This window comes from Myotis davidii, unplaced genomic scaffold (assembly GCF_000327345.1).
Source record: "Myotis davidii unplaced genomic scaffold, ASM32734v1 scaffold738, whole genome shotgun sequence".
NCBI classification, from domain to species: domain Eukaryota; kingdom Metazoa; phylum Chordata; class Mammalia; order Chiroptera; family Vespertilionidae; genus Myotis; species Myotis davidii.
In genome coordinates this window covers 275,742-287,823 of record NW_006289824.1, presented here as the reverse complement: position 1 = coordinate 287,823, position 12,082 = coordinate 275,742, and the positions used below count along the sequence as shown (strand labels likewise).

The 12,082-nt window shown below is 36.2% G+C and overlaps 1 protein-coding gene across 1 annotated transcript in view; it reads right to left on the bottom strand.

The window, feature by feature from the left end:
* Positions 1–12,082, bottom strand: part of CBLB (Cbl proto-oncogene B, E3 ubiquitin protein ligase) — a 226,773-nt gene that overhangs the window by 106,834 nt on the left and 107,857 nt on the right. The window contains exons 4-5 of the mRNA XM_006762650.2: positions 4,177–4,333; positions 1,185–1,207 (exon numbers count right to left, since the gene is read on the bottom strand). Of these exons, the coding sequence (XP_006762713.1) occupies positions 1,185–1,207; positions 4,177–4,333 (180 nt within the window). The remainder of the gene's footprint in view (positions 1–1,184; positions 1,208–4,176; positions 4,334–12,082) is intronic.

Here is a 12,082-nt window from a genome sequence, read left to right as displayed (position 1 = left end):
ACATAAACAATGTTTGGAGGAAAAGCAGCATATGTGTTTGTTTGTTTTTTAAACTGAGAAAAAAACTGCTATTATAGGCATGGAGTTTTGCTTTCTTATGTTCTGCTTCCCTATCTAAAATGGACAAGGATGAAAAGAATATAAAATATTTGGGTCAATTCCATTGAAGTCCACACAAATTCACGGAACAGTTGTTTTTTTTAAAAATGCTGAACTTTATAGAAAGCCAATGCACAGATGAAAATACAAGTGAAAAAAAATAAAGTTTGAATTTTGAGCCAACTGCTACAGTCTTTAGCAACCATTTATTAGGACTAATCCAGAGGGCCAGCTCCTACTGCAAAAATATTTATGTAATAGAAAGAGTCTGTGTACTGTTTTTCTTGTGAATGTAGTTTTTTTTAAAAATGCTGAACTTTATAGAAAGCCAATGCACAGATGAAAATACAAGTGAAAAAAAATAAAGTTTGAATTTTGAGCCAACTGCTACAGTCTTTAGCAACCATTTATTAGGACTAATCCAGAGGGCCAGCTCCTACTGCAAAAATATTTATGTAATAGAAAGAGTCTGTGTACTGTTTTTCTTGTGAATGTAACCCACAGTCAGAAACATGTGGTAGTTATGTGTTATTGGAGGGTTTTTGTTTTTTTTAACGTATTTTGCCAACTAATGGTTTAAAGAGGGGAAAACAAACTGCTTTGGAGAATAAGAATTATTTTTGCAATTTTGTTTTTAGAGATTAAAGGAAATCTTTTCACACGCATTAAAACAAAATTATCTGGAAGTTTGTAATGACTAATAATAAATTAATGAAGTGAATTCAGAAGACTAATCCCTCCATTCTCCCAAAATTCTATTATTTGCAAAAACAGCCCTTTACTAAGTTACAACTTGCACTGAAAGAGGGGCCTCAGCTGGTCTGCCCGGATACTTCTTCTTGCTATTTGCTATAACGAGTGATTTTCCTCCTATTTTTCTCCCTATTCCGTTGATGCTATATATCCCATTGTATATCCCCCAAATCAGTCATTCAACCCCCTGTTGTCCTCACATATATCGCTCCATTTCTCAGCAACCAGTCTTCTCTACTAGTGGCGGAAATTGAGGGAGAAGGGGAACAGCAGTCCTAGGGAGGGGGAAGAGAGAAGCAAAACCCTGTATTTCCATCTCAGGACTTTAGTACCTGCCAATCCATTTCTGAACTACCTGAGAGGAGAAGATTCAAGGCAGAAGAAAGAGGAAGAAATATGGAAGGTAGCCATTGCAAGTTCTTTTCTGTGACTCCCCAGCGTTTGTCCCAGTTTTGGCAGAATAACAGAATGAGAGAAGAGAGGAAGAAAGGCTAACAAGCATCTAGCTTTCTTCTCTCATTTCCTAGTCATTCTCAACCTCATCTCCTAGCCTCCGCTCCTTCAAACCCTTATGCTACTTCTCAGTTTCTGACTCCCATCTTGAGAGGGTACCTTGCCCACTTTCAGATTCCACTCTGCTAAATACCTCACATCCAGCAACTGAGAGCTAGAAGAATTCACTGCCAATTAGCCAGCATAGCACAGCTGCAGAAGAAATATTTGTTCATGCAGCGACAGTATTCACAAACCTACATTTTCATATAGAGTACACAATTACATCTTAAAATTATTACTCAATTTTTAAAGTTGTATAAAAAGATCAGTAAAAGTTAACAATCCATTTTGGTATTCACAGAAACATTTTTTTCTTATCTTAAGTTACATATATCATTACTCATTTGAATAATAAAACCAAAAGGAGCAAAATATCTCAGAAATCTATAGGGGCTAATGGCAGTTCATTAGCTACTTCTGTAGTTATGTGTCTTAAAAGGAATGAGGCACTCTATGGTCCACAAGGAAGAGTTTGGTTTTATCTAGAACTTGTCACAGTAGCTCTGCTTAAAAAGATTCCTTTCCTCTCCCATTCCGATGGCATGAATAAGATATACATAACTTACTACATTAAGATAACTTGAGCTGTTTTAAAGGAAAACAGCTTATAAGCAAACTAGAGGCCCGCTGCACGAAATTTGTGCAAGGGGCCCAGCCCTCGCAGCCCCTACTGCATCAGCCCTCTCAGCCCTGGCTTCGTCCAGAAGGTTGTCCGGATGGTCGTTCTGCTGTCCGGTCTAATTAGCATATTAGCTCTTTATTATATAGGAGTATATGTGCACATATTAGATAACAATTTGGCTAAGTGTTTCAACAACATTAAGTTGGGCAACATTAAGTTGCCCACATACTTTTAATATATAACTGAGTTAGTCTAGTGTTTAACATCCACACTAACAAAGTCATCCAGGCTCCCCTCCAAAAAACACACTCTTCCCAGAATAAACAGGTTTAATGTATGAAAATAACTTTTGTTCTCTTCCTTCACAAGTGGACGAGGCAAAGCTCCTGCTATTTAGAATGTCTTTAGAATTCTAACTAAAGTATTTGGAAAATTATCAGAAACCTTTAAAGAAAAGAGAGGTTCCATTATAAAATGATCAATAACAGGAAACACAACCTTTTCCCAAAATTTATCTTAAAATCATATAAGCTGACACCTACATATACCAAGGGAATAATCAGGAAATTGCAGGAAATTGAAAATAAGCAAAAGCACACTTTCTGTAGTCATTTATCTAATTTCTTATCCTATATGCCTAGGCAGAATTATGACTTTAAAATTGTAATGAAGTAAAATGTATTCTATGAGTATTGCTGACAAGAGTTAATTGGCCTTCTGTTAACAGGTTCTTTCATAGATTGAAAGTTAATCCCACCCAATCTTGTTTTCTTACATGAATCAGTCACCCGATCCTTGCAGGCTAGTGCAAAGCAGAGTCATAAATCACAGAAGCAAAATACTTATAACATGGCAAACACAAAAAACAATATTGTACTCTTAACATTTGTTGAAAGCTGGTTTCAAAAAGAATAAATCTAACTAAGACTAAAATAATAAGAAACTGCATCAGATTATAAGCAAGCCTGATTTCTGATCAAATTATCTCACTGACTATATAATTTATCAGAAAGATTTTAGGTGGGACTCTTTCATTTTATGACTACTTAAATTGAATCCCATAGATGGTAGGGCCAAATTAAAAACAAATTTTAGGTATTCATGTTTAGGAAAATTCCATTAAGACAGACAAAAGAATAAAATGATAGTGTCCAGCTTCCCTCATATGATACCTGCTTCTCTGAATAGTTATGTGAAGACAATTATAAAGGACTAATTAAAAAAACCCCACAATAAACAAGATAAGGTTAACCTCAAATCATATATATTAGGGAGAAACGAGGGGGAAAGGCTTCATTTTTCAAAACAGATATTCGTTAAATGCCCTATTACATTGATGAAATATTATGTGGCAACTGAACACTGAAAATTATACTGATGAAATATTTTTTAACATGCAAAGATGTTTATAAACTACGACTGAATGAGCAAAGCAATTGGTAAAACAGTACACAGAGTAACTGCCTATACTAAACAGGATAAATTTGCTATTTATTTCCAAGTTTACTTTTTACCTTCTCACCCAATGAAAGTGGGAGGAAAAGGAGAGAAGTTGGGATACAACCCCAGCATAGTTTTCGGCAAATTCATTAGTCAACAGAGCCAAATATCAACAGTACAATGATTGATATTTCTTTTGAGAGCCAAATTTTTTAAACTTAAACTATATAGTTAGGTACACTGTTATTAACTTAATTAGGGTGCTGCTAAGGCTTAGAAAGAGCCACACTCAAGGGGCCGAAGAGCTGCATGTGGCTCGTGAGCCTCTGTTTGCCGACCACGGCCCCAGCAGATGCCCACCCATAAAAGTTGCATTATATCAGTTATTGGACCAAAAAGACTAACCAGTAAAGTGAGAAACCAAATAAGGAATTCAAAACAAAGCTCTTTTGCATGAATCTTCTCAAAGCTAACAAGCAACTGTTAGGCTCTCAACACCTGGTAGTACAAACAAACTCTACATTTACAGCAAAGACCAAAATGTAACATCAATGACTGACTTTAAAATTATAGACTATTTCCAATATGCTTGTGTATGTGTGCATGTATTTGTGAAAGAGAGACACAGATACATGTGTCCACACAAAATCACATTAGCACTGTACACACATACAAAAGAGGGAAGGACTAAGCAAATGGAAACTTACCTGAAATAGCCTGGTAAAAATGTCAAATTCAAAAACTGAAATATAATCATTACACGTTAAATCAATTGTTGATTTTAGAGCCATTGCTTCCAGGCCAGAGCTAATTTGATGGACCTCATGAAGGCACTGTCTGAATACTTTCCATGGCACGATAGTTCTGCGCAAGAAAAAAAAATGAGTAATTGAATCAAGTGTCATTTAAGACATACCTTCCATTGAACACACAATTCCATCATAACATTAATATAACTGCATTTGTACTAAAAGACAAATAGTTAAGAATATTACCCATAACTCAGAACACATGCAATGGGTTTTGCTAGCTGGATTATGTTTCATTTGCTAAGAATAGGACTAAAATCTAAATCAATTTTTCTCTCAAACAGTTCTTGGCTATCAAGATATTTCTATAAATACATGTGAAAGAAGGCATTAGGTAAAAGTCCTGTATGTGTGAACTCTTTGTGTATATAAGATGATTGTAACTTAGAATCGAGTTAAATTTCCCCCCTCTATTTATTTTCTTAAAATAATTACAAGACAATGGGTTCATATAATAGAATCCTTTGTTTACTGCACCATTTATCTATCATCTTGAGAAAGACAAGGTGAAACGTCATTAAGACATTTCAGCCATCACCCAAAGTTTTCTGTAGAGGAAAAAAAGCATGTTATCTAACCTTTCATAGTAACACAAAATGAAATCTTAATATTTTTAACCAACCACACATGTCTATCACATAGAATTTTATTTATTAAACACTTACTAATTTGTTTATATTTAATATATGTATCAAATATTGTTTTAGGTAATGCACTGAAATGGTTGAAAAATTTAGAACAGCATAGAATGGTAGCCACGGAAAAGTCTCCCAACCTATCTCTACCTGACCAGTTTCCAACACTCACCCACATCCTCCCCACCATGAAAATAAGTAATACTCATTAATCATTCCTTAGTTAAGTTTCTCCTTTGGGGATGTTAAATACCTACTCCTAAATAGGTGGAAGAAAGAAATCATATTTTTAACATTTGAAAGCTGCAATTTTCATGATAAGACAGCATAAAGGTTATACATACCTTCTTATAAGATTGCATATATTTAAATCTTAGGCTTTTCTTTACCAGTATCTCTTGAGAAATAAGATTCAAGCAGAACAGACTAAATTGGCTACATCCTGTACCAATCCTCCTGGAAAGCATCACCACAAATGTACAACTTTCATATTCATTCAATAAGTATCCTACTGTGTGGTGGTCAAAGTTGAGCATGCATCAGAATTATTAAAGAGATTGGTAATACAGAAATTGCTGACCCTCAACTCAAGATATTCTGATTCAAGATGACCGGGGTGGGGTCTGATAACTTCCAGTTCTAACAAGTTCCCAAAAGATGCTGGTGCTGCTGTCTGAGGACAACACGCTCAAAGTCCCTGGTCTAGTGTATCTATTAATTGCTAAGGCAAGGCATATTTCTGTGCACAAATCTAAGTATACAAATACAAAGTATCATCTCCCTCCTTGAAGAGCATATTTTCAGGGTATAAGTAAGATTGTAATGCAAAGGAATATACGTAGAGGCAGAATGCTTAAGGAAAAGCTGGAGGAACTCCATAGAAGGAGCAGTCTGTGGCAAGATGAATAAATGAATGGAGCGAGGCTTACAATACCATGCTGCAGTCACAAGAAAGTTTAGGTTTGCTATAACATTAAAAGAAAAAAAATATAAGCCTGAACACATCAAAAGCTTTTTGCCTATGTATGAAAAAAACAGGAAACCACAGAGTACCGAAGAGAAACACCACATCAGATACCATTTAGAAGAAACATGCATCAGGCTCTGATTAAGGTTACCAAAATGGTGCTGTATTAAAAGAACAAGGAAAACTTTTGATAATATTAGAAGGCTATTGATTTATAGTGAAGTGCAAATATGCACTTGTCCAGCTTCATTACAGTTACAGTAGAAGTAGTGACAACTAAGAAGCACATTTTCCTTTTCCATATTAAAGTTCTAAATATTCAACACACAAAAGGGACATGAGCCATGATATTCAATGTAAAAAAAAAATTAAAGAACTACTGATTTAAGAATGGAATATGTTTTATCTTTTGTATAGAGATCTTTAAAAAATGTGTCTTGTAAATAAAGTATAAAAATAAATTGACTAAATACACACTGTTAATATCTATTATAAAAAAAATCCTCATCCCAATATTTAAGGTACCTGCAGATCATAATTCTTTTGAATAGCCAATGATTTCCCAAAGCAAATTATTTTTTAAAAATATACAAATTTCTAAAATTGTAGTTTAATATGGTACTTTGGAATAATCCTATATAATAAAGAGGTGGTATGCAAATTGACTGTCACACCCTCACACGAGATGGCTGCCCCCACATAGGCACAAGATGGTCGACAGGAGAGGGCAATTGTGGGCGATCAGCCCAGCAGGAGAGTCCAGCAGAGGAGGGCAGTTTGGGGGGGACCAGGACTGCAGGGGAGGGCAGTTAGGGGTGACCAGGCCAGCAAGGGAGGGCAATTGGGGATGACTGGGCCAGCAGGAGAGGGCAGCTGGGGCAACCAGGCCCAGAGGAAAGGGGAGGGCAGTTGGGGGGGATTGGGCCGGCTGGGGAGGGCAGTTCGGAGTGACCAGGCCAGGAGGGGAGGGTTGGGGGCAACCAGGCTGGCAGGGGAGGGCAGTTGCGGGCAACCAGGCCGGCAGGGGAGGGCATTTGGGAGCGACCAGGCAGGCAGGGGACAGCAGTTGGGGGGAACCATGCCTGCAGGGAAGGGCAGTTAGGGGCGACCAGGCCAACAGGGAGGTTAGGGGTGACTGGGCCAGCAGGGTAGGGTAGTTGTGGGGGAGGGCAGTTTGAGGGGACCAGGCCTACAGGGGAGGGCAGTTGAGGGTGACCGAGCTGGTAAGGGAGGGCAGTTGGGGGCAACCAGGTTGGCAGAAGAGGGCAATTGGGGGTGACCAGGCCAGCAGGGGAGGTAAGTCGGGGGCAACTGGGTCTGCAGGGGAGGGAGGGCAGTTAGGGGGGACCAGACCTGCAAGGAGGGCAGTTAGGGGCTACCAGGTCAGCATGGGAGGACAGTTAGGGGTGACTGGGCCAGCAGGGGAGGGCAGCTGGGGGAGATCGTACTGGCAGGGGAGCAGTCAGGCATTGATCAGGCTGGCAGGGGAGTGATTAGTGGATGATCAGACAGGCAGTCAGGCAGCTGAGCGGTAGAAAGCCAGCAGTCCTGGATTGTGAGAGGGATATCCAAAGGGTCCCAAATTAGAGAGGTGAAGGCTCGGCTGAGGGACACCCACCCAGTGCACAAATTGCACTGGGCCTCTAGAAATTTATAAAGGGACAAGCTATATTTCCATAATACTTGGGTAAATCAGACTTTCTCATAATTCACTTGTGATAAACCTAATATTCAAACAAGCATTTGCTAGAATTTTAGTTAAGAAGTAACAGGAATTAAGAAGGGCAATATTTGGTTAACTACTATACACAGAAGTTTGTATAACAAATACTCTTCCTTTGATCAGCTGAGCCAAATACCCACCATAGGGGTAAGATGGGGTGAATGGTTGGGGGGGGGGATCATGAGTGAAAAACAGAAACAGAGTACAATGACAACTTTCAAAATTTTGTTTAAATCTGTTATACTAAGGATCTAAACTTTCTAAAGAGGATTTCGAGTTGCTACCACATTAATTCCTGATGTATCTTGGGGGACAGGAGGGAAGGTGACTTTTCCCATCTTTAAATTAAACTGTAGCAGCAAGACAGAGTGGTTGGTGGTTTCTACTACCTCTCTCCTGAGAGATGAAGAAAGTGAGAAAAAAACATTAATGGTGAATTGTCTTACAAATACATAACAATATCAGTGTGCTAACTGAGACCGAGGAAAAGGAAAGAGGAAGAAAAGGAAAAGAAAGAGAGGACATACAAATGCCATCTAAGCTTTAATATCTCATTAATCCAGAATATTTTAATCTGTCCTTTTACCACTTATAATTATCAACCACAAGTTGTGTTAGCTTTCAAATCCACTGCAAAGCACAAGTAACTGTCAATCCACAAAGAATGGAATACAAGACCAATAGGAGCCAGATAATTGTAATAACAGTATGATTTCCAGATCTTTATACTTCCAATAGGAATAAGAGCTGCCATTTACTAATGGCTTACTTATAATCTGCCAATCACCAAGTTAAGTTCTTTATATATACAACTTGAGTTTGAAACAGTAACACTATGAGACACATACTTAACTTCATGATACAGATAGAAAAACTGAGGCTTAAAGAGGTTAAGTGATTTGCCCAAAAAAGACCTTACATATGTCAGGAATTGTGCTAGATTCTGAAAGGAAATATAAATAAATTCACAAACTAATAGGTGAAAAGATTTCTAAATAAATTATAGTGTGGCATGTGCTAAGGTTATCACAGAAAAGGATGCATGTGCCATGGATGGATATACATGAGAACAGAAATTGCATTTTATTTATCTTTTCCCAAGACAAATGAAGTATGCAACTAAAAGTTGTGTTTTCAAATTAAACTGTGGCCTGGGAAGTCAAGGAAATGTTTCATGAGGGTGTTTCACAGAGAAGGAGTCCAGACATTTACATGAACTACCATTCGCCTACTACATAGAAATCTTTGATGACTTTTTAAAAAATGATAGTATGGTTCATATAATGTCAGGAGAGACAGAAATTTGATAAATATAAGGCTATATTATAATTCTGTTATTAGATAATGGATGCTGGTCTATTATAAAAACAAAATAATTCTATTTTAAAATCTTGAAAACTGAGTGTCCTTTCAGAGAAAATAGGACCAAATTGATACACAGAAACAAAACTGCAATGAGGTCAGCAGACCAGCCACTGACAAGTCACTTGACCTTCGAGGCTTATCTCCTCCTCCTTAAAAGTGGAGGGGGGTATTAGTTCTTCTACTTTGAAGATACTGCAGTTTTAATACAAAAGTATACGGAAGACAAAAATGTTAAAAGATCGATACCCAAAGAAAGACAAAACAATTTCATGAAACCACAAGTTCAAAAAGAGCCATAGGTTTTATTTTTATCTCACATGGGGGAAAATCACATACTTAAGGTGTGAATCTCAACAAAGGCCAGGGTGTTTGGAAACAGGAACTTTAGTGTACTTCTGGTGTGAATGAATCATAATTTACACAGCATTTCTAGAAGGGAATTTGACAGCAAGTTTCAAAAGGCTATACATTTGAATTCAAGAGCCTACTTCTAGGGATTTCACTAAGAAAATTATGTCAAATACACACACACACACACACACACACACACACACACACACACAGCAGTGCAAAGACTCATTCATAAGTGTCTTCACAGTATTTTTTCATAATAGAAAAATCATAGGACATAATATATCCATAGATTAGAATATTTTATAGCAATTAATAAGTATGCAGAAAAATATTTATTGACATGGAAAAGTGCTGGTGGCCTAATATTAAATGCAAATAGCATTTTAAAAAATTATATGTCCTTTATGACCCAATGGTACAAACTATCTAGAATGTCTGCAGAGATCAACAGAGATTTTAAGTGATGATAAATGAAGAGTGGTAGAATTATAAGTGATTACCTTATTTTTTCTAATTTCTAATATGCTCTGATAGCTTAAAGAAAAAAAGATATACTAAAACCATTTTAAAATATATTATGGAATCATTAGGAGAATAAATTAAAAAAATAAGAATAGTATTTCCTTATGACATGGTGTTTTATGTAGGAACTACAGAAGAATTTTCAGATTAAACTATGAGAAGCAATAAGAGACTTCAACATGCTTGCTGAATACAAGAACAATACATAAATATTAGTTGCATTTCTATATATAAACAATACATACTAGAAAATAAGACTTAAAAATACTTGACTTCTACAATAGCATTTGAAAATTTCAAATAAATAGGAATAAAGCTAATAAAAGATAAGGGAAGCCACAATATAAACATACATAAACACTTACAGAGAGATATAAGACACAAAGTAATATAACACTTATTGGAACATTCTACAGTTTTAAGATAAAAGTATAAGGAAATAAAGATGAAAATGTTAGGAAATTGATACCTAAAGAAAGGCAAAATATTTTCATGAAATCACAAGTTCAAAAAAGGCCACAAGTTTTATTTTTAACTCATAGAATAAATTAGCAGATTCAACACAGAAAAGATGTGAATTCTCACCAAAATAATTCCTACATTTAATATAAGCCCAATCAAAAATTCTAAAAGATAATTTTACAGCTGGAACTGAAAAGCCAATTCGAAACTTAATAGGAAAATGTCAAGAGCCAAGAATAATCAAGCCAATCATAAATAAAAACAACACTGATAAGTTTATACTCTTGAAGTTAATTAAGACAGTGTGTATAGAGAAGAGACTGACAGCTGTCAGAAGGGTGGGGGGTTGCATGCTGGTGCAAAAGGTGAAGGGATAAAGCAAAACAAAATAAAAAACCCACAAACAACAACAAAACCCTCATAGACACAGACAACAGTATGGAGATTACCAGAGTGGGGGTGGTAGAGAGGGGGGCAGCAGAAAAGGGTATAGGGTATGGGGGATAAATGACCTTGTAGCTACATGCATGAACATGGATGAATTCCATAACATAATAAAGAGTGAAAGAAGCCATATTTTTTTGAAAGAGTATAATTACATGATTTCAACTATATGATTTCATGATGACAGAAGTTAGGATACCATGGACAAGCAGTGAATGCATGGGAAGAAATGAAGGGTTGGGAGAAGGTGGATTCTACACTGCAGATAATAATATGTTATTACCTTATATAGGTGGCATTTACACTGGTGTGCTCACTTCATAAAAATTCATCACCCTACATTTCTGATTTGTGTACTTTTTTGTATGTATATTAAACTTTAAACTTTTTAAAAATTGACATTAAAAAAATCTAATATTAAAAAGAGAGAAAGGAATGTGGGAAAGGACAAAGTACCTGCCATACTATAAATAAGGAAATCATGATATATGTGTTGTTGCTGAGGTGGTGGTAATGGTGGTAGCTGTCTAAAATCCCTTCCAGCTCAAGGACATAAAATGTCATCTTGACTTTAAACAAAATGAAAACCTGTTCTCTCTCTATTAACCCATTTATTTTCAATGTCATCTGAATTCACCTTCATCAACAAAGATATATTCAGTGTCAGTACCTTTAAATTGAGGACTAGCTTTGTTCTAAAGATAATGGAACATTCAAAAGATATTTGATATTTTTATTTTCATTATGGAAGCAAAGTATTAGTTCTGTGACTCCTACATGTGTTGGTATTTTACATATAGTTATTCCTTAAATCCAATCTTTTTTGTTGTTGTTGTTATGACTATTTGTTAAAGGACATGCAAATAGATTTTTTAACAGGCTATTACAGCTCTTGCTTTTCCATCACTAAGAGAAAAACAACTGTTTCCAGTAACCCACAGAAAGATGATATCAAAACCTCTCTAGTCAAACAGTCCCCTTACAATTAATTAATCATGGACAGGATGATAACCATGGTTACCAAGGAGAGGCGTAATTAGATCTAACTATTCTTCCTCATAAGTGAAAATGCCCAACTCTCATACAGAAAGACACAGATGCTGGATATTATCTAGAAACTGCCGATAAATTTAGTGAGACCCTTGAGGATTTGAAAAAGGACCAACTAGAAATTAAGCATACACTGACTGAAATAAAGAATAATATACAAAGATCCAATAGCAGACAAGAGGATCCCAAGAATCAAGTCAAAGATTTGAAATACAAAGAAGTAAAAAACACCCAACCGGAAAAGCAAAATGAAAAAAGAATCCAAAAATATCAAGATAGTGG